Genomic DNA, 23,379 nt, shown 5'->3' with positions numbered 1-23,379 from the left:
CTCCTGTCATTTGATCAAGTACATTTGAAACACACTAGTTTTAAAACCTGAACACGCTAGTCCCTCTGCAACTACTTTGGTTTCTTTATATGCCTTTCTCATTTCTTCCTCAGAGGCCTCAATTTGTTAATATCTTTTCATATTATCATTTTGGATTGTCTTTCCTAAGATACACACCTAACTATGTCCAGTGTTCCCTTCCTTGTACACCCCAAAATCCAAGGCACACTGGTGACCTTCTCCCAAGGATCCGTCACTTCTCCATTACCAGCCCTCCTGATTTGATCAGAATTCATTTCTAAGTAACAGATTTCTTTGTTGGTGCTGCTACTTTTTTGAAATGAAATTGCTAGCAGGACAAGCCAAAAAGTTAGTGATGCTCTGAATTTTGTAGGTTAAGTTTTCTGCAGATGTTTAGATAGTTGAAACTCCTCTAAGACTGTTGCTTTTTGCTCCTGTGCCAGTTTTACTCTTGGTCCTGGGAATTCATCTTCCTCATCCCCCTCGTCCCTGACCGGCTAGGCGGTGTAGCAGTAATCTCAGTGTGTCCCTCAGACTCCCAGGCGTTCCCGAGAGGAGGGCGGGGATGAGGAGGAGAGCTCGGGGCCCCGCGCCTTCTTCAGTTAGAGTCTCTCTGTATTTTTATTTAATACACTAAGCTTCCATGTAAGATTTTTTCCTGCATTTTGTTATGAAAAATTTCGAGCATACAGAGAAGGTGAAAGAATGATACAGTGGACTCCTAGAAAGCCACCGCCTAGATTCTATAATTAAAAGTAAGTTGTAGACACGAGGATACTTACCCCTAAATGTTTCAATGTGAATATCGCTACTTAGAGGTCAACATTTGCTTATGGTCTTTTTAAAGTAAAATGTATATACAGTGAAATGCACACATTTTAAGCAGTCTGTTGATGAGGTTTGACAAATGCGTACACCTATATAACCCACATTCCTATATTAACCCCAACTCCCAGGAAGTCTCCCCACGTCCCTTACAGATCGATCCCCACCGCACTGCACCCTCAGATGGAACCCCTGTTCCCATGTTTTTCACCCTAGAGTTGTTTTACCTGTTCCAGACCTTCATAAAAAAATGGAATCGAACAGTAGGTGCTCTTTTGTGTCTGGCTTCTTTCATGCAGGTAATGTTTCTGAGGTTCATCCCGGTGGTTGTGTGTGTATCAGTAGTCCAGTCTTTTTTATAGCTGAGTGGAATTCCATTGTATGGATATAACAGTTTGGGGTTATAATAAGCTGCTGCAGACATTTTTGTACAAGTCTTTATGGACATATGCTTTATTTCTTTTAGGCCAGTGTATAGGAGTGGAATATTTCTGGGTCACAGGAAAATTGTAAGTTTAACTTTTTAAGAAACTGCTAGATCTTTTTCTAAAGTGGTTGAACCATCTACATTCCCACCAAAAATGTAAGAAGTTTCCAGTTGCCAACATTCAGTGTTGTCAGACTTGTAAATTTTACCTGTCCTGGGGAGTAGATAGAGCTGTCAGGTTTTTCACTTAAATTTCCCTGATGGCTAATGATACTAAGCACTTTTTGTGTGCTTATTAGCCATTTGTTTATCTTCACTTGTGAAGCGCTTATACAAATCTTATGTTTGAAAAGCACAGGCCAATAAAAACCCCTTTGATGGTATCGCTTTTCTTCCTCCTGTTTTTGAATCTGACTTTTCCAGCATACTTTCCCTCCCCAGAACGTGGCCCCATTGCAGATGACTGTTTCTAATCGTATGTCACATTCTTCCCACTGCTCTGCATCTGTTGAACAAAGTTCACCATCCCTGTGCTGTATTCTCACACTGAGTTCCATGTCGTCAACTCTTGATGATACCTATGAGATATTATTATCACTACAAAGCTCTCTGTCCAAACTTCAAGATTTATTTATAAGACATTGAAGATCACAAGTCTTATTCTTGACCTTTTCTTTTTTTTCTCCTTTCCCATGAGTTACTAGGCGTCTCTTCCAGACATTTGTCTTTCTGTGACAAACATGTGTCCTTACAGTGTTCAGTTTTACAGTTTAAAGCCTTCTCAATTAGGTCACTAGTTTCCTGACAGTCACGTTGTTCCCAGCCACCGTGAGATCCACTCTGCCCTCTGCCAGAGCCCACCCAGTTTTCCGGCACCTTAAACCACAAGCCAAAAAGCCAAGTTCTGTCCTTTGGCACCATCTCCATAGCCAGCCAACTGCTTCCCATAGCCTCCCTTCCCTTTCAAAGCTATGCCCTTCCACTGGACAGAGAGGTTAAAATACCCCCATGCCACTTATATTAAAAAATAATAATAATCTCCATGCCTTAGAAGTTCTTAAATTTCCTTCTCAGAACATCATAGGCCCTAGAGAAAGATTCTTCATACAAGAACCTGTGTGAAAAAATTGTACAGGCAGAGAAACTATATGACATGTTGTGAATGTGGGGAGATGGTTGCATAGCTTTCATCAGATTCTCAGGTATCTCTCACTTAAAGGGGGTTAATAACCAGTGCTTTAGAGACGTGTTCCAGATTCTTCTGGGCTCTATCATCCCTTCCTTCATGGCTTAATGAAAGAGGAGGGTTGTGGTGAGTTAGCGAGTCCTAATGGGGACAACAGCATCGCACAGTTCAGTTGCCAGGGCTGCGTGATGCTCTTTCCACAGGCCCCAGAGGGAGGCATCAAACAGCTCAGCAGCCTCTCCCTCCAGGCAACCAGAAGCTGGTTTCGTGGCACTTTCTAGTACCTGTGAATCTCTTTATTCTCTGGAGCAGTGATTTTGTTTCCTATTCTGAGAATTTTGAGTCACCCTCTGCTGGAAGAATTTCAGCTTTGTTAAGTAGCTTCAGTGGCCCCAAGTATTTTCCTCTTTCTTTTTCCTCTGTGTCACTTTCTTTTCCTCTGCAACCTGATTCTGAACCCATTGTGCCTCTTAGAATCTTTTTTCCCCTGAACCTTTCTTTTTCACCCTATCTAGAAACCTCTGTGTTCCCTCTTACAGACAAGGGTGGAGAGAGGCATTTCTCGAGTTTCTTGCTTTCTCCTTCTCTACAGACACCAGCTGGCATTTGTGGTAGACATGCTGGGTTGGGTCCTGCCTCTCACATTGTCATTCAGTCCTTTGTGGCCTCCCTCGGAAATTCGTATTTTGCTCCACATACTTGCTCGCAAACCAGTGACTCAAGGGCTTCCTGGAAATGCTGCCTGCCTGTTTGCCTCAGGAATCTTTCTGGACTCCCGTCCTCTGTGAGGAGTGGGCAGTTCCGCAGTGCAGTCAGGTAGGGGTCAGCTGCCTACAGAGAGTCCTTGACCAAGAAAGTTTGAAAGTCACACACTCTCCAGCACCTGCACCTGTTTCCTCCCGTGTGTGTGCACCAGTTTCAGCTTCTCCATGACAGCCCAAAGCCCTCTGGAAGCTTCTTGCCAATTATTTAGCAAAGTTTTCATCTGGGACACCGATGACCTGCTCATGACCTCAGAGAGTTCATGCTGCTTCCCGCATCGCGTAAGGAATTCCCTGAGAGTCGCTGAGAGGATGGAAAAACTCTCCCTCTTTAAATGGCTCCCACTGGGGCTGTTTTTGCCAGGCCACGCTTGTGGCTCTTGAGCCAAAACTGGAAGCTGGTGCCTGGTGCCAGCTTCTGCTCCCGCCACTGGTGAGGGGCTGCCCTGGAGTTGTGAGGGGCTCGCACTCCTCCCCCCAACCCCACCTGGGAGAAACGCTTTGTGGCCTGGGCAAGCTGCTCCGAAAAGCCTTCAGTATTCACTAATAAATCGGGTTTTATTTACTTGGTTATGTTTCCTGAAAAGGAGCTTCATTTTAAAATCAGCTATTTTGGCATTTCTGATATTCAAGATTATTTCCAGTGTCTGTGATTTTACGAGCTCCCTTGCTCTCCTTTCACAGCCTGGGCTGTGGTACAGAAGCTGCTGTGGTGAATGACTGGGAAGATGCTTTTGATCTCAAATGTCAGCCAGACTCACAATCAGGAGTTCACACAAAACACTGTGGGGAAACATGGGGGAAACAGAAACAAACGTTTCACTCTACCTTAGGCTCCCAGAAATAGGTTTCAAAGTTTCACATTTCATTCATTCCTTCAAACAATATTTACTGTGGACCTATTGTGTACCAGGCACTGTTTTAGGGAAAAAGAGAACTAGGCCCTGCTCTCATGGAGCTTACTTTCTAAAGAAATACAGGGAAATTGCTGCTGAAATGAAATTATGTGTATCCAATAGGAGCCACCATGGAAAACAACATGGAAGAAATAGCCCAGAGATAGGAATAATGTGAAGCCAGATGGGGTGATCACCAATTTCTTGCATTTTTTTAGGGCCAGCACGCACGATTCAAGAAGTACGTGGGGCACAGCGCACACGTCACCAATGTGCGGTGGCTGCACAACGATTCTGTGCTGCTCACGGTTGGCGGAGCTGACACGGCCCTGATGATCTGGACGAGGGAGTTCGTGGGGATGCAGGAGAGCAAGCTGGTGGACAGTGAGGAGTCAGACACGGACGCCGAGGAGGATGGAGGTGAGTCCCAAGCCGCCGAGTGCTTCTCAGCCAACTGCACCTTCTCCTACCTTCTCCCACATCCTCCACTCCACTCTCCAATCTCTTTCTGTTGTTTGAGGCTACGACAGTGATGTTGCCAGAGAAAAGGCCATTGACTACACCACCAAGATCTATGCTGTGAGCATCAGGGAAATGGAAGGCACCAAACCACACCAGCAGCTGAAAGAAGTTTCAGTGGAAGAAAGGTATGATGTTGGGAGGTTTGTTGGCGTTTATTATAGCTGAGGACAAGAAGCTGTTTAAACCAGGGTGCATTTTCTTTGCCCCCAAAGTTACTCCTTAGCAAGTCGTCTGTATCTATGCTGAGTTTTAACCTGCACACGGGCTTAAGCTGGGTAACATTGCCCACTGCCTTCAGTATGTGGCAAGGGGCAGGTGACGCTTTGTGGATGTTGGTTATCGAATGTGACTTTGAATAGACATGAAATTGATTGGACTCGACGCTGCTCTGTCCAAAAAGGTTGTTGGTGTAGCCTCAAAAACTGTCCTGAGTGTGATGGTCAGCAGGCCGGAGAGCATGCTGGAAAAGAGAGGGAGGGAGAGAGGGCAGACTTCTGAGGTTGTGGAGGAATGTTTGTGGAGTTGTGAGAAGTAAACTTCCCTTCTAAGCAGAGTCCATGCACTGGTCTGTGTTACTTAGTGTGCCTTCTCTTACTGTGTCTTTCACCTGCCCGAATTTGTTCAGGTGATTTTGGCAATTCCAGGCCTAATCAATTGGATTTTGCTGCCTTGGATACACTGTATTGAAAGAGGGTTTCTGGTACTGCTTTAGACCTTTCTGATATGCTATCGGCAAGATAATTTGCCAAACACTTTAACAGTTCTTAAAAAAATAGAGCTCATAATTACTGTAATTACTTTACCATGTTCATATTAAAGAAGGATAAATATAGAATAAAAATTCTTATAGATAAATGAATTTCCTGGACCTCAAAGATGTTTTAAAAATTCTCAGTGGGCTCCATGTTCACAAGTACACAGGTCCCGCAATGTGTAATTTATGAGATTTGCAAGTTTTGGGGTATTTTTTCATTGTGCAGTTTGCCTGGCCTTCTGCTTAATAATAAGTATTTAATAAATCTGTTCTATAATCTCTTACTATTAGGTTGGAATTCAGATTCAAAAAATAAAATGCCATTTCCCCCTCCTGCCTCAGTTCATGCCAGATGTTAAAATAAGTGTGATAAAATGGTGGGTGTGCTGCTGGCAAGAGGATTGCATCTGATGTGAACGGTCCCTAATTCCTCCCTAACGTCTTTATTAGACGTTAATATGAAAGTTCAGCGTTCTCTTTATTTAAAAAAATTTTTGTAGAGATTTGTCTGCAATGGTCTGTGAAGTATATAGTTTGTTCTTTTTGCAGTATGTTTTTTTTTTAGTGGAGGGAAGATAATTTTAAAGGGCCTAATTCTAAGAATTAAGAGGGAAAAAAGAACCATACGCAAATAAGTTCATGAATAGGCCTCTTAAATAATTCACTCTAAAAAACCTTTTGGCTTGAATTAAACATTCTTTTGGGAAAAATATTACCCAACCTTTCCATTTTCACATAACATTATGAAATGAGTTGACGTGGCTGTTATTCCAAGGTTGTTTCTGGCTGATTTCCACAACAGAGTAGTGCATTGTGTTGAGATCCAGATGGGCTGCTAAGAAATAGTCGTCTAACCAAATTCCTAAAATCAAACACTACAGCTGGGGGAGAGAGGACCCTAAGAAAAATTTTCTGTAATAAAATTCAGAATTTTTGAAGCTGTCTCATTTTCTTGACCATGCCAGATTGGAAACTTTTTATACATTAGCATATACAGGATTGACCTTTTTTTGTTGTTGTTTTTTACAAAAAGAAAAAAATTCTTAGTATTATGAGATATAGAGGTAGGCATTTCAGTACTTCACTGGCATTTTTAAAAATAATTCACACCAGGGTGTAATTAAGAAAACATGTAGTGGGGGGGGAGCAATTTTGAGATAAATATAGGGTCTGGAGGAATAATCAGGCCTCTTCTATAGAAAGCAACTTCCTTGATGACTTAAAAAGCCTTGACAGCATTAGCTCCCAGAAGGGGCTGTAACCAGAGAGCATAATGCCAGCTGCACAGCATGCTGGGAGCAAAGCGGGCCCAGAAAGGGGCGAGTTAGTAAGGAGGGGTAAATGGGTTCTGACATAGCAGCTCCATGGAGGCAAATCACAATCAGGACCAAGAACAAGCAGTCTGGATCAATCCTTGTTTGTAATTTTAGGGGCACCTGAACCTCAGAAATGGGACTGTAGGTAACTTTTAAATTGTAGAAGGGAGAAAGGGGTGCCAAGCAAGGCAGGGCATTCAGAGAATTTGTGAGAAGGCAGGATGAGAAATGAAAAGTGGGATGAGACGCTTAACAAAAAGTCCGGCAGCTGTATCTTAGTGCCCAGCTGGGGTACAAAATGTGCTCCAAGGACTCCAGTGCCCTGGGAATGAGAGAGGGGCAGAAACAGAAGTACCGAGTGCCTCAGACACCAGGAGCGTGGGGCCGGGCAGGACCCAGCTTCTTCCTAGGAGTATTCAGGGCAGTCCCTCACAGCACCTGGCACCCCTGCCTTTGACTACTTCAAACCTGGCTGATATGAGCTCCCTTTGACCTCCCCTGCACTGTTCCCTCCTGTGCACCTGCACATACCTGGGTACCTTTTCCAAACACCAGGGCCAAGACATGCACCAAAAAGACTGTCTAATGGAAAATGAGTACCTGAGAACCACAGTGTGAACTCGGAAATCCCACTCAGTGCAGGACCTGTTTTGCCACTTACCAGTGTTTCAGGCAGTTCTATCTCCAGCTTAAACCCCTTTCCACTTACTCAAAAAGCAGTAGAAACTGTGAGATAAGGGCAACATCTGTCATGTTGAGAAAACTGTCTTGATGGCAGCTGCACATTATGCATCCATCTTTTTTTAAGCCAACTGAATTCCTCATTCCTAATTTTTAAAATAGTCATGGATTGTTTCTAATTAGATTCAGTTATTTGAATTCAAAATAATGGTGAGACTTTGTATCATGTTTCGTTGTATAATTTTTAACACACTGTGAGTTCTTATTCTTCAGAAGTCATAGCAACTTCAGTTCTACTCTTTTGAGGGTTTGTGTCAGGTGTATATCTAGTAGCCTGGCTGCCCACCTCAGCTTTGCGAGGATGACTTGTTTTCTTGACCTAGTCACACTTGTCCAACCAGTCCCCAACCTTGGGTGAATCCCCAGGTTTTTTTAATCGCAACTGAGCTGTTCCTAAGTAAGTCACATGCCACCTATAGACTAGCATTGTATCACTTCCACCAGAGCAACATGGACTGAGAGTAGGGGAGAGGTGGATCCCCAAACAAATATCCAGAGCTGTTATCAGAATTAGAGTGATTGGTTTCTGGGTTGACCCAAAACATGGAAGGTCTCCTACATTCTGCCCTTGTCTTGTCATGGCTATACTTTCAAAAATGGCCTCATTTTTAAGTCATTTCATTTTAACATATGATATGACCTCCTCCCCCAAAGAGAGACATCCCAAAGTCTCAACCAGTTACTGCATCCAGCCCCAGGTCCAGATGTCTTCTCATCTGGGTCCAGATCAAGCTCCCACATCCTATGGCAAATACAACAGGAACCACCGTAACATACCAAATAGTGCAATGAGAGGACAAAACAAGGATAATTATTTTTAAAGCACCACTTGGAACGAAGGAGAATGAGACATAATATGCAGCAGTCACTGATCCACGTGCAGGTTATACTCAGCAGACAGGACTATCCAGGATTCCTGCCCTGGCAGTGTGCATGCTTTGCACAATTGGACAGTGATGTGCATATTGGAAAGATGCCAACAGTCAGAAGATGAGAAGGTTTGGTTATGACAAAAGATAACAGACATATATGGAGGTGAAAACATAAAGTAGGAGGTAACATCTAGATCTGTATCTATATAATAGATATAGATTATATAGATATTATATGTAATGTGTTATATAGATTATATAGATATTCCCGTAGAGGTGTACCTTCCCAAGTCCCCCAAGTTCCTACTGGGATGAAAGTAATTGCCCTGTTGAGTAAGAATTTTGTCAGGCGTGAGTAGCTTTTTTGTCACTCTCGTGGGAGTTGGCTTGTCTTGCAGCTTTCCCATGAACTCCTCCCTGAATTTTTGGGAGACTCTGGCTGTGTGCTCACCTACAACCCAGGTGCAGATGATGGTGCAAATAAGCTATAAGGCTGGGAAAGTTGGGAGGTCAACTTTTAAAAACATATCCTGGGAGGCCCAAGTTACAGGTCAGTCTTAATTCCACTTAGGAGGAAAAATATTTTTTTCCATCGCAGGCTGGTAACTACTTGAAATCTCAAGAAGAGGAAGGTACATCAATTAAACAAATTAATATTTTAAATTGTTAATTCAAAAAATCGTTTGTCACTCTTCCTACCCTTTGGGTGAACACCAATTAATAATTGTTGAGTTTAATATTATCTGTCTCTTTGAAGTAATATTACAGCCTGTTTTTTAAGATTCAACTGATTTTAAGTAATGGTTTGTTATGGTAGTCATTGGTTCATGTTTTAGATTGTCACTATTTTTGTCTTTAGCAGACCTTTCTTTGGGTTGGCGTGTCTTTTTTTCACAATACTTTCTTGTACCTCTAAAATTAACCTGCTTTTTGACAAAAAGTTGCACTCTCACTTTCAGTTTTCCTGCCCTGAGCATAGAATCTGGGCTCTATAACTGCTTGTTAATTTGTTTGACATTACTAAATTTGTTTAAATTATTGTATACCCAAAATAGAAAAATTACACTTTTTTTTTTTTTTAAAGCTTATGGGGTTGTGTCAATATTTTAAATTGAACTTTTTTTTTTTTGCCTTGTTTCATCTGAGGTATTTTTTTCTTTGTGCTATATTATATAACTTTAAATTTCTAAAAACTTTATTACATAGTATTGTCCAAAACTTTAAAAGTCTTTCTTTTTTGTTTACGGATTTGATTCTTGGCTCAAGTTCCCTAGAGTTGGGTTACAACAAAACAAAAATTTAGGACATTTAGTATCTTAGATAGAATTTCGTAAAATTGGTAGAAAGTGGAAAGAAATAAACCAAGTCTTTTTTAAGTTTGGCCTCAACCCTCTGTGTCAGACATGTCCCTAGCAGTAAAAAGAGAGTCCTCTGAAACGAGGGTAGCTGAGGAGAGCTAATAAAGGGACTATTGACAGGGGTGTGGGAAGGGTTAAGAGGAACGAGGAAGGATGGAGAAGCACCTTGGGAATAGCAAAAGTTGGGAGCTGTTAGCATCAGCCCCTAGCTCACCACTACCACCAACCCCATCCCCCAAGCCGGAAAGGGCTTTAGGAAGAAGCTGTTACCAGGCCTGGAGAATATCGCTCCAGGAGAGAACAGCCTGACAGGAGTGGAGACCTGAGGTAGAAGGTTGAAAGTAACCCACGTAGATCAAGGTTGGTGATACCGAGGGAATAATAAATGCCACAGCCACGTTTTCCTCTCACCCTCTGATCTTCCGCTGGTGCCCCCTTTAGCTGAAGCCAGTCAGATGCAGTCTATGAAGACCAGCCTCTCAGGGCACCGAGTAGGAGGGTGAAGTGTGGAGATTAGATTCTGGAGGGGCATGTGGAAAATAACCAGCTCATTCTCCTTTAATTTTTTTCTAGTGGAAACCAGTGTTATCACAGAAGACAACCTCAGGCCATTACTATCATATGTAAACACTTTTGAATATATATAGATATTTATTATCCAGTATCGTATCCATATGACTTTGTAAAAATCAGTTAAGGATGCCAGTAAATACAACTAAATCAACATCAAGAATCATTAAAGACATTTAAAACTTTATTGAATTTAAGAGGAACAATTTCAGTGAGTTATAGTTTTTACAACCCTGCCTGGGGCTGCCATAAGAATCAATTCATAAAAACATTAGTACACTTAGGATTGTGACTTTTAAAAATTGTAACTACATTCACATTACATTTTGAGATTTCCAAATATATTTTTAAATAATGTTTAAACATCTTTGGCCCATTTCCAGAGGTTTTAATTTTCACATTAAAAAAATTGGAAGTCAGAGTGTTAAACTATAAAAATGTTTAGTGCCAGCATCCAAATTTTGTATGGATCAAATTATCGTGCAACCCCAATTTTGCATCTGTGGTAACTGCATGATCGCCACAGAGGTGAATCAATCACAAAAACATTTTCTTTATAATGTATACATAGGGTATAAAAACGTCCCCAAGTGTGGGATATGGTTTGAATGAAGTCCAAATGAGCTAACCAGGTGTTAGTTTTCCTACTTACACCTGGTGGGGCCAGGTTCAGTAATTTATTTAAAAATTTTTAAAAGTCTACTGTTTGGCCAGGCAACCCCACCTCCCTATAACCTAACTGCTTAATTAACCATGTACATGGGGGCTGATATTAATAGAGATTTTTATTTGATATATTTGGTTGGACCCTACATTCAGAGAGAAACCCAACTTTATGATGACAAGATATAGAATAAATACAAATTGAACTACCTTTATGGAAATTGGCCTTTAATATTGGCTAATCTTCATTCTTGTAAGTGGATCCCGTAGTTTGCTCCAGCATTGTTTCCTGAAAGTACCTCAGTCCACAGTAGGTTTTTTCAGGGTCCCTTGTGGACAAATGCTGAAGCTTGCAGCTTTTGGCTGTCTATCTAGGGATGAATAAAAGAATATGGGACCAAATACGTACTGTTTCTATACCACCTTTTATTACATTATTGTAGCATTTTCCACTTTTTACTAAAGAAAGGAAAGGTTTAATCCCTCCTACCCTCCATCTTCTCACTTCAGAAGCTGCATAACTTATGGCCACAAATGAAAATTCCAAAATGACATAAAGCATAAGTTTTCCTTTCTCAGAATTGCCTCGGACTCACTGCCAGCATCTCCTGCTTATCTTAGGCCAGGGAAGTCTTCTTGCCCTTTAAAAAATATGAAGTAGAAAGTTAATTTTTAACACTTAAATTGTATTGTCTCAGTACCAGTTTAATATAGTTTACTTATAAATTATGAATAACTATGAAATTTATAGTTTTAGTTACCAATTTATCAGATATATTTAGTCCAGATATTTAACTTGTTTTACTTGGCTAGGTAAAATGTACACAGCTATCTTATCTGCTAAAAAGAAGTTTTGTTAAGCAATTGCTTTTTATGCATGTTTATCAATCAATCCTTGTGTCTTTATTAAATCCCATTTATTTTCCACTAAGGGGGCCCCTAGTCCAATTAGATAATCATTTTGAAATTTCTTTCCTCTGAACATTATCATTAAAATTTCCTTATAAATGGCAGAGTTCCGAGGTCCAAGTGCCTTTAAGGGGTAAGATTTAGTACACACAATTTAAAGTAGAATTATTCACAGTTAAAATTTTGAACCTGAGATCAGTCTCCTTAGCCAATTTTTTTTTTTTTTTCCGCAAAGGTCAGTTAATGATAGTTTTATATCAACTTTATTGTTACTACCATAACCTCTCCAGCACTTGAATCCTTCAGCATCTTTTAACTCCTTTTGTCCTTTAGTTCTGTAATCTCTGACTTTTATAAGATAAGTTGGCTCAGTGAGAGCCAAAGCAAAATTCAGCTCCCCTTAGATTTTCTCTTAAAGCTAAAACTTCAAGGCATCCAGTGTTTGCCTGGAAAGCAGCTGGTGAAGGCTTGAGGGGGTCTTTTGCATTAATCCCACTTCTGACACCAATCCACTTGTTTGTTTCAAAGGACAGAGATGTGAATGATTGAAAGGTGGTAATACAACAAAAGTTAGAAATTGTAATGTTTCTTTAATTCTAGAAGATATGGGAAGCTGTAGAGTTGGATACATAAGACAGGAGCTAGCAGCATTTCTTCAGGCAGTGTTACGGCTTCCCAAGGCCCCAGAGGGCCCCAATGAGACATACAGCCATGCTCATGAGGCTGTTTTCCGGGCAGAAGAAGCTTCCTTTATCATTTTCCTGAGGTTTTATTTTATAACTTTAGCTTCAGTTTGCTAAAGCTGTCGGAACGCAGTGTACCAGGAATGGGTTGGCTTTTACAATGGGGATTTATTACTTTAAATTTTACAGTTCTGAGGCCATGAAAATGTCCAAATTAAGGCATCAACAGGATGATACATCGACTATGAAGACAGGCTGCTGGCATCCGGGGTGCCTCTGTCAGATAGCACTTGGCCGCTGTTTGCTGGTCATTCACTCCCAGGTTTCATTGCTTTCAGCTCCTGGTTTCAGTGGCTCTTTCAGCAAATTGGAGGCTTTTCTCTAAGGTTCTCTGGGTGTTAACTTTCTAAGCATCTGTGGGTCCTCTCTGGGTGTTTCTCCCTGAGCTGTCTCTGTTTCTATCTTTTATCCTCATAAGGGACTCCAGTAAAGATTAAGACCCACCTTGAACGGGGTGGGTAACATCTCAATTGAAACAACCTAATCAAAAGGTCCCACTCTCAATAGAGAATGGTCTTGCAAGAATGGATTAAAAGAACATGGCCTTTTCTGTGGTATATATAAACTTCAACCCAGCACACCTTTCTACCTCTTATTTGTTCCCCAAACACACACACAAATGTTTAGGAGACTCTGACTACATGTCTGCCAGCATAACTAGTACAAAACAATTCTAACATGCTCCAACATGTTTGCCATCATATTAGGGAAGCTGACTTTGTCTTTACCAGGAGCATCCTCCAGCAGGCCCAGGCTTCAGGCTGCCTGCGGTTCTCTCCAGCACAGTGGGGTATGTTTCTGGGTCATCCCTCTGCTTCCCCTGTTCTGTTCTCTGAGATCTTCTTTGTCCTGTTCTCTCTTGCCAAATACGATACTGACATTGGGGAGGATGAACTTTCTGGGAGCTTCACTTCTTCATTATCTTGCCTCTGGTTAGAGGCCTGGAGATTACCTTAAGAGTTGAACAATCATAGGCACTTTTAGTTTGACAAATTTCATGTTTCTCACAAAGCCCTGCCCCCTCCACACACATACACCACTAGGATGTCAACTCTCTGAAAGCAAAATTTCTGTTTTATACAGTCCTGTGTCTCCAGAATTGAGAGTAGTACAAACACTTAGTAAATATTTGTTGAATGAATAAACACCTTAACAACTTAGTAAGATTTAGGATCATTTCTAGTCACTAGTCTGCATGGGTTAGGTATCAGAGTCTGAGCTGTTGTTGAGATCTTGTCTCTAAATCCATAACTGAGCCTAGGAAATTTTGCCTCTTAGCAATTGGCTCCCCTGGCCAGCGTTCCAGCCCTCAGATTTCAGTCTCCATCCGGCTTCTCCCTTTCGGCAATTTCAAAAAACAACCTGGATTGGAGAAGCCCTTTCCACCAGGCTGCATATCAGTGGCATTGAGGGTAACTGGCCCCTTTGTGTGAGAGGGAGTGTGTGCCAGTGGGTGTTTAGAGGGATTTAGGGAATCTTGCGACACACCTGTCTCAGTCATACCTTCTGTAAGTTTCCTTCCATGTGGATGTATGTGTGGTGGCTCCAGCAGTCCCCAGGGACACGGGTTCATTGTCAGACACTAGTGGCCTCTTGCAAACCTTACCACATTTATCTGATCCCCAGTTGTTAGCATCTAATCATCCATCAGCAACCCCAGACAAATCACAATCATGCGTCTCTGGAAGGGGGTGATCCTTTTCATCCCCCTTCACGGCAGTGCCTTCTTTGGGCTGCGTAGCCCTCCTCCTCCACTGACCCTTCCTCCACTCCCCAGCAAGGATGAACAGCTTTCCGACAAGAAGTGGTCACCCTGGTTTAGTGGGGGAAGGCAGATACCCTCAGGCTTGTATTTGCAGGGATGGGTCCTGACTGGAATTCCTCTCCCAACCCTCCATGGGGAGGAGAAGGAAAAAACAAAAGAGCAGTTTCCACTCCACAAACTGCCCTCCCCATGGAGACAGCTTCACTCTCCATTCCATCCCGGCTGCCCAGTGTGGAGAAACACTGAGGTGGCAGTGCCAGAATTATTCTTAGCAGGAGAGGACAAAGGAGGAGTCTGTAAATAGTGTTACATTAATAGTTTAGTCCCTCTGATACATATTCATTCTCAGTCTATGTCATATGTTCCTTAGGAAACCAAGGAATCATTTTAGTTTTTACCAAACCTGGAAGCAGATTCTGAGCCTTTTATAAATGGTGGTACCCTCATCTGTGAACTAATGGGTGCTGTCACCAAAGGACCTCAAATTCCGCTCTAGCACTAAGGTTTGCCAGCCTTTTCCTGTGCTTATGGCCAAATGGGGAAGACCCTAAAATTTATCTTCTAATACCTCATATCCTTTCTGAATCGATTTGAATAGCTTGATGAACTTAAGCAAAAAGAAAGTCTTGTAGAGAAAGCTGAATACCATGAATTTATGAAGACATGTCATGAGGTTTCAATTTGTTTTGCATTTTTGTTTCAGTCTCAAACTAATAGCCTTCTTTAATATATGGGTCTATGGCAGCAAGATATTTAAAGTTCTGCTGGATTGTGAACTTGGTCCTCAGGACTCTCAGTTCCCTGGGGTTGGCACTGGGTCTGTGTGTTTAGCGCCACATGCCTAACACAGTGCCTTGCACATAGTCATGCTAAAAAAATATTTGTTGAAAGAGTACAGGGAGACCATGTTAAATTTTACCTGAGCCCTGTGATCCTGGAAAACAATGAGGATTGAGAAATCCCCCCTCCCTTTTTATTCTGGAAAATGGCATACTGCAAAGAACTAGCTTTCCCCATATGACTTAGATTCACGGATGCCCTGTTGTTTACTTATGTCAAGGCCAAACACAGACTCTCCACATCCCCGTTTTTTGCCTCATAAACGATTAGCTGGACTGCTTGTCCCCACTGATTAATTGAAACAAAATGCTTGTTAACCAAATGTTTGTTAAGCTTCTCTCCTTCTTGCAGACCCATGAACTTTAAGGATGCCTTCCAGAAATTAGGCTGCTTCAGCGTAAGATGTTCTGAGATCTATCTGATCCCACCAACCTTTCATCCCACCTCCCTACACCCAGTTCTCTCCTCTCTTGAGACCCTTGCAGGCCTATGGTTGAAGCACTCTCCCTATTGCAGTAGCCCCCTCTGCAGAATGCAATAATAGTCCCTTTCCCCCTTTGCAATAATCCTTTTTGTAAAGTCTCTCCCTACCAAGTCCAGGTTTGCTTTTTATTTGACATGATGAATTTACATAGCCTGCTTCTCTTAATATTTAAATGAATGACTCTGTCCTCAAAATGGTCTGCAAGTCCATTCTTTGTCAGTGACCAAAGGAGAGTAAAGTTGTCATACTTCCACCTTCATTTTTGTTGCCACCTATGGGTGGTCTGATCTTTCTGGGAAACGGTGTGACCCATGGGGAATCCCATGATGCCCCGACTGTCCATGTGACTGTTCTTAGTTAATTGCTTTTCATCTTCATACCATCGGTCCATTGGGAATCGAAATGTTTATTTGGTTTAAATAGACGACCCCAGGCAAAAGGAAGGAAAGAGAAAATTCTCTGTTTTCTGTAGCCTTCACATCAATTTTGCATGTAAAGTTTCCTTGTCAGTGGGTTTACAGTGAAACAAAGAATGTGGCAAAGTGTCTAAAAGAAAAAAAAAAAAGGAAAAGGATTTAGGCAGATTTCCTAATCACCGTATATGGGTAACCCCAGTTGTTCTTCTAAGAAAGACTTTTGTGTTACGTTTGAGGACAGAAACCTGCTGGGAGAATGTGCCCCCAGTTTTTCAATATGCTTTATTTAATCAGCGACGCCACATTTCCAGCTGGCCTGGGGCATGGTGTGCTCGGCAGGGAGTAAACGGCCCTGCTCTCCTGGCATTGTCCTCAGCAACCTGGGCCTGACAGAGACCCTTTGTCATCATTGATGAATAGCTGCTTTGTGGGTTTCTATCCTAAGGGTTGCTAAGAACTGACACTGGTGCTGGTGAATTTACTGCATTGAGATCTGTCGAAAGTGGTAAATCTTTAAGCTTCATCCAACATATAGAGAGGAACCTCCCATTCCACATTTCCGTCCTATTTGTGATGGTGGGGTGACCACAGAAAGCCCAAGAGTTAGTACAGAGACTTGTATTTGCATATATGTTATATAAAAGCTAAGCGCCAGCCCTCCTGTGGGAGAGCGATGGCACAGTGGAGGGCAGCTGGGGGAAGGTGCGTCCTGACCCTCCAGAGCATTTCTTTATAGGCTGAATATCCTTCCTCATTCTGCCCCTTAAATCTGTGAGAGTCCCGCAATCTGAGCTGCTTTTATTGATTAAGTGGAGTGTAGCAAGATACCTGTTCTTTAGGAAGGTGGAAGGAGGATTGGAGGACATCTGTTGAACTCTGAAATGCTGAAATTAGTATTTCAAAGGCCCATTGTCAACTTAGTTAACACCACTGAAAGCTGAAGAGTTAGTTGATTTCAAAAAGGAGGGAATTCAATGCTACCTTTATAGATGATTTTCCTTATTCAGAACTCTTGATTTTTCCATATTGTTTGAAGCAGTGATGACTTCTAGGTAACTGATAATTTTAGGAATTAAACCTGCCATTCAATTATAGAATAGTTGGCTTTTATCACAGAGAGTGTGCCAGGACATAAAAATCGAGAAATCAAGTGCTATAAAACTATCGATTAAAAAATAAGATTAATACACCTAAGAAATCCTACTCACTCACGAGATAAAGGAATGTATCACAAGGAGGTAGCGCTGTTCTATCTAAAGGGAGCATATATCACTCTGAGAAGACTGTGGCAGGTTTCGATCTGATTATTTTAAACAGATGTCTGCACATCTCTCAGATACTCCATTTGGAGGGAATGGATGCCACCAGAGTCGTTTACCGATGTTGTGTGGTCATGATGTGGTAACTGAGGAAGTATTTGCAGAAGTGATTATCAGAGTGCATGATACGCACACCTTGAAACGTGGGGTCAGTGGGCTGTGAGGTGTGGAGGAGCAGGGTGCTACTGTGGGTGTGTTTAGTGTATGTGGAGGAGCAGGGTGCTATTGTGGATGTGTTTAGTGTGTGTTGGCATGCTCTTCAACCAGTCTCAACCCATTCCTTTGAAGTTCATGTCATGCTCTGCTGTCTTCTACCTCCACTTGTTTCAGTTTTTATCAGCTTCCTGTCTCTGATGAGTTTGGCAGAGTCAACCTGCCAACCTCAGCTCCTGCCTTGGCCATAGGTCACATGATCTCCCAGACCTCCTGTCTCCCTCTGTCCTCTAGATTTCTTGCTCCTTACACACCTGATCTTCATCCTCATTGTGACAGCCAGTGCCTAGATGTTTAACCTCCGCTGTTTCCTGGTTCAGCATCCCCTTCTTGGCCTCACTTTGTTACCTGTCTAAACTCCTCTCTCCCAGCTCCTTGTCCCTTCACACCTTTACTCCTCCTACAACCCGCCTCTCCAATCTCATAAGCGCTGATGGGGAAAATCACATATCGGTGCAAATGGTCACCAGCAGAGTTCAGGTTGTCAACTGCACTTAGGCCCTCTTCAATGCTGCTTCTTTCTCATTCTTGTCTTTGGTTGGTTTTCTTTGCCACATTCTCAGCAGTTGGCCAAACTTTTTCCCCCTCCTCAACCTTCTGCCCAACTTCTACTCCCTCCACTCTTGGCAAATGGCTCTTCTACCCTCCTCCACTAAGAAATCGAAGCCCTCGGTCACGAATCCCATCCTGGTACTTCTTTCTCTCTCCTCTGCCTTGTTTTCATCCCCCTCTCCACGTAAACCATTCTCACCTCCTTCCTTCTCTTCTCAGGGGAATTGAGTCCTTCCTCCTATTCAAGACTGGTCCCTCAGCTGGTGCTTGCACCCCAACCTCCCATCCAGCCATACGTAATCTCCCGTCTCTCCAGTTCTCCAACTTCTCCTCCATAGCTGGATCCATGTCCTCAGCCAAGAAACACATTCCAGTTTTTCCCATCCCCACCCACCTCTATTCAGGAAAAACAAATCCTTTGATCCACACTTATACACATATTCCTGCCCTCACTTCCCCTCCCTCCTTCCCTTGTCATCCAGGCTTCCCATTTTCTCCTTCACTCCTTAGTCCACCTCATTTGTCTTCTGTCTTCACCTTTCTGCTGACATGGTGACTTCCTAATTCTCAAACCCTGTAGACTCTTTTCTACCTTTGTCTTGCAAAACGGAAGAACTTCTTTTTCTAGAATAGTGCTGTCCCATAAAAATGCAATGCAAGCCACATATGTGATTTTTAACTTTTCTAGAAGCCACATTAAAAGTTAAAACAGATAGCAAAATAACTTTAATAATGTTTTGTTTAATCCAATGTTTAAAATATTATTTCAACATGAAATGAATATAAAATCATTGAGTTATTTTGTCTTTTTTAAAAATTATTTTTCAGAAGTCTTCAAAATTCAATGAGTATTTTACAATTGCAGCGTATTGTAACTTGGACCAGCCACACTTCAAGTGCACAATAGCCTCATGTGGCCAGTGGCTACCATGTTGGACGGTACAGTTTTAAGCATTCTCCTCACAGTCACCTTTTTGAAACAATCTCTCCTGGCTGTTTTCATACGTTCTGGCCATTCCCCTTCACATACTGTTGGTCCCCAGGATTTCACTCCATACTCGACACCCTCTCCCTGATCGATCTCATACATCCCACCCATTGACTGATGATTCCCAGGTTCTTATCTCTGACTCCAGTCTCTCAGCTGAATCACCAGCTAGAATAGCCATCCCATGGAAGTCCAAAGCTCAGCATACCAAAACTGAACTCATCGTTCTTCTCCTTCTGTCTCAGTCAGTGATACTGCCATCTACCCGGAAACCCAAGCCAGAAAATTGGTGGTCAATTTGGATTGCTCTTTCTCCTTCACTCCCTCAAGCCAGTCAATTATAAAATTCTGTGAAGTCCACTTCCCCAATATTTCTTTAAATATTCACTTGCTCAATCTCTGCAACCACTGCTTTAGTTCATATCTTCATCATCCTGTCCTTGGATTGTTGCAATAGCCTCTTCAGGAGTCTGCCCATCTTCACTCTTAATTCCCTCCTTTGTACGCTTCATCCCCTCAGTCTTTCACCCACATAATTTGATATTCATCTAAAGTGGCCACATCTATGTCCCCATTTTAAAAAGAGTAAGGCTGTTACATGGACTTCAGTCAAGAGCATTTTCAAGATGGTGGACTTCTTTCAGGGCATCTGGTTCTCCTGCCTGACTTACTTCTCTCAACTCCACTTACCACTGAGCATTTCTGCAAATGGCTCTGGAAGACAAAGGAATACATTTAACAATCTGGTTCCCTTTGTTTGGTTAACAGAGAGCCCCATGACTTTGGAGACATTTCTTGAACTTGGACTCACCCTAGAGCAGTAGTTCTCCTTCTCTCTCTGTCTCTCTTTAATCACAGTTATCTTTGCAAATCTGATTAAAGTCCTGCCTCCTTTCCCCAGAAAAGTACACATGTGCAGATGCAGTTTTGTATCAGTGTCAGGGGGTGCATAGAGCCCTTGAACCCATCCTTGTAGTGATAAACCTTGCTGGAGGACATTTCTAAAATTGCCTTCAGGCCATGTACTGGTTCCCACTCAACACCAGGATCAAGAATAACTGGGTTTCACAAGACATTTTGAAAGAGCGCCTTATGACATGTTTTAGAATTTGAAGAAAGCTACATTTCCTCCAAGGACATTTTGAACATTGTCTGACTAATAACACTAAAAACAATTTCAAACTTGCATTTCTTGGCTAGTAGAGCTGAGTTTCCCCACACCTCTCTTTATAAACCTGATTGGAAGGACTCGGTTTCTCACAGGCTCTGTGAGCCTCATTCCCAGCTTTTTCTCATGTTGCGCTCATCTGGGTTGCAACTGACTTTCATAACCTCCCTAGTCATTCCAGAAGCTTCTGTAAGAGCCCTGGCTCTGAACCACCTCCTACGCATCTCAGGTCTTGGTGTGCCTGTCTCCACCCCTCGCTCTGCCAGCCAAGCACCAGGGAGGGGATAAGGAGGGACAAATACCAAGGCAGTGGCCACCCTTAGGGGGCCTCTTTGAGGTGAGAGCCTGTGTCAGGGAGACACTTCACACATCTTCAAGTGAGTCTAAGCTTTCTCTTCAGCAGCTCAGCTGCTGGACAGTGGTGGCCAGGAATGCCTTTCCCCTGGTTCTGTCCCGCCCACAGAAAGTGCTGCCTTTTTGGCAGGGGTCACAGGGTCACGAGGTGTTGACTGCCCATGGGTGTGGGCTAGATCTTCAGCAGCCTGCCCACTCCCCACCCCATGCCCACCCCGGCACTGGGCAAGAAGAGGGCTGCCTTATTACTCAACACCTAGTCACATGCTCGAGTCCACAGGCCTCTCCTTGGGTTTCGTGCCTCCCCGCTCTCTCCCTGGGCAGAGCCTCTCTCCTGCTCTCTAAGGAGCTCAAGACTATCCCTCTTCTCTCTCCTGATTATCCAATTTGTTTGCTCTCTTGCCAGGCTCCCTCCTCAAATTTCTTGCCCAATGGAAGTTCTTCCTCCTTTGTTTCCTGAGTCACTTCAAAGCCACGCCTAACCCCCTCCAAGGCCCCTCTGTGTCCCCGCTCCTCCCACCTCCCCTCCCAGCAGCCTCATCTTCCAGCTCTGAACCTTCTTGGACCTCCCTGCCAATCCCCAACTGTACATACTACCTTCCTTGCTCTCCCATCCTGTGTGTCCACCAGGAACAAGCAACCATAAAGAGCTTACTGGACTGAAAAGCGAGTGACTGCCCTCACGCGCTCTGCCCCTTCCCACCTCAGCAAAGCTGCGCAGAGTCACATGTCTGATGGAATCTGAATCAGGCAGGATTTAGATCCGCTGAAAAATGCTACACATCCAGTTTTGGCTGTGTTTAACGTTTTTGGCAGCTCCTCCCACGTCTGATGTTAAGAACACTGTTTATAGATACTTGGAAAGAAGCCTTTAATACTTGTATTGTGTTTTAACTTGCTTTCCTTTGGAGGCAGGGAATTGTCAAGTAAGTATCCACAGCACTCTGGAAAAGCACAGCTGTTCGGTGAACTTTCAGCACTGAGTGTTCGTGCAGAATCCAAGCCACCAAGGGGCAATACTTAACAATCTGCTGAGTTTGCCACAATGCAGGTTTCTTCCCGTTGCCCCTCTCATCTGCAGTTTTGAAGCAATATAGCTGTAAAGATATGCTTGTGAAATAAGAAACATTCTGAGATTGCTTTACTTTTCAGTTTTTTACTGAAAGTCAAGGTGAAAAAAAGCATCTGACTGCTTCTATGCGTGTGTATATATATATACAGTCTCATGTATATATAAGTACACAGTGTTTGTGCTTACATGCATATTCTATATACGCTGTATAATATATTCCATATTATACAACCTGTCTGACCCCGGAAATGAGCCTGCATTCAAGCTCAAATTATGCCTCTGAACCGTGCCATAGTTTAGTGTCCCCTTGCTCCCATCACAGACCCTGGCTTGCTTTTGTCATACAATTAAGCATTCTTTGGTCAAAGAAGAAACCCACGGATTTCATTTGAAAGTCCCACTAAAACAGAAGAAAGAGCAGATGTCCTGGGAAGCGATAATTAATGTAAAGGAAGTGTCTAATTGCGAGAACTGGCATGCCCCAGCCTCCCGCTTTTGCTCAATTTGGCAGCAGTGACATCAGCCAGGGGGTCGTTTTGCAGAGATGTGCTCTCCACGCATTCTTCGGTGGTGATTGTAATGCCGTTTGGCCCGGTTATCACTTATGATTACATAACACGTTTTGATTCAAGAGTTTCTGAGAGAATAAAGGTAGCTTGTTCTCCCCAGCACAAAAAACGCAAGCCATTCCAGCTGGCCGGCCGGCCTACCAAGAAACACAAGGAATTACTAGGCTAAATTATGAGTTGAACTTGATTCGGAAACAAAGCATCCATTGTGCCTAACTCCCGATGACATCCAGGAGGATGTTATTGTTTTTCTGACAACACGTCTCTGCCCAGCACACTCCAAAATAAGCAAAGTCCCCGGGCCCATTTGTAAAGGCACAGAGTGTGCGGGAAGCATTGACAAGGCGTCCTTTTCTCTCCCTGTCCCGTAGGCGCTTTAGTGCAGAGTTTGCCCAGAGATGCCAGGGTATGAGCTTTCTGAATTTGTAGACTGGTGCACTCTTTCATTTCTGTTTTAGTTCTTTGCTGGCATGCTCGGGAAGCATGGTTTGTGCCACTCAGGAATGTCTGTTCACTTGGAAAATGCTTGTGCATGAATCAGGTGGTTGCTAATGCTACTCGAAACTATACTAAATTTCCTACTTGGCTTTGTTTGCTGCTTACAAGGGGATCAAGGTAATCCTTTCTCTTTGCATATCCCAAGAGCAATAACAAATGGGTTTGGAACATGCAGTTGGAGCTGGTTTATATTTCCCACCACCCAACCCTGGCCTTAGAGAAGTCCCATTTACAAGAACCCACCTTACCAAGATTTGGCCTAGTTATATAGAAGCCTAAGGGGTTTACCCTTATGTAAAACTGTTAATTAAATTGGGGGGGGGGGAGGGTGGCAGGAAGACCCAAATCCCAAATCCCCAAATCCCCAAAATGGATAAAGGGAAAGCAACTTTCAGTGTGATAGTAGTATCTTAACATGGATGCTAGTCCTGAAGTAAAGGAGCAAGGGGTGGGGGGTACTGGCTCTTCTCATCCTTTATCCCCTTGCTCACTACTTGCCCTGTTGTGTGGCAAGAGTGACCGAGACACTTTGCACACGGCCACCAAGGCCTGTCCCAAAGCCTGGCTTGTAGATCCC

General features: G+C 42.9%; 1 protein-coding gene across 4 annotated transcripts in view; it reads left to right on the top strand.

Annotated features, from left to right (window-relative positions):
• Positions 1–23,379, top strand: part of EML6 (EMAP like 6) — a 333,322-nt gene that overhangs the window by 289,262 nt on the left and 20,681 nt on the right. For 2 of the 4 annotated variants that reach the window (XM_037806998.1, XM_037806999.1), the window contains 2 exons: positions 4,335–4,536; positions 4,637–4,763. In XM_037806998.1, the coding sequence (XP_037662926.1) occupies positions 4,335–4,536; positions 4,637–4,763 (329 nt within the window). Of the gene's footprint in view, positions 1–4,334; positions 4,537–4,636; positions 4,764–21,574; positions 21,590–22,910; positions 22,920–23,379 lie in introns of all 4 variants that reach the window. The other 2 variants (XM_037806996.1, XM_037806997.1) reach the window with 2 other exon arrangements.

Source organism: Choloepus didactylus, chromosome 17 (genome assembly GCF_015220235.1).
Source record: "Choloepus didactylus isolate mChoDid1 chromosome 17, mChoDid1.pri, whole genome shotgun sequence".
Taxonomy (NCBI): domain Eukaryota; kingdom Metazoa; phylum Chordata; class Mammalia; order Pilosa; family Megalonychidae; genus Choloepus; species Choloepus didactylus.
Note: the sequence above shows the minus strand (reverse complement) of the source record. Positions and strands in the feature narration are given on the sequence as shown.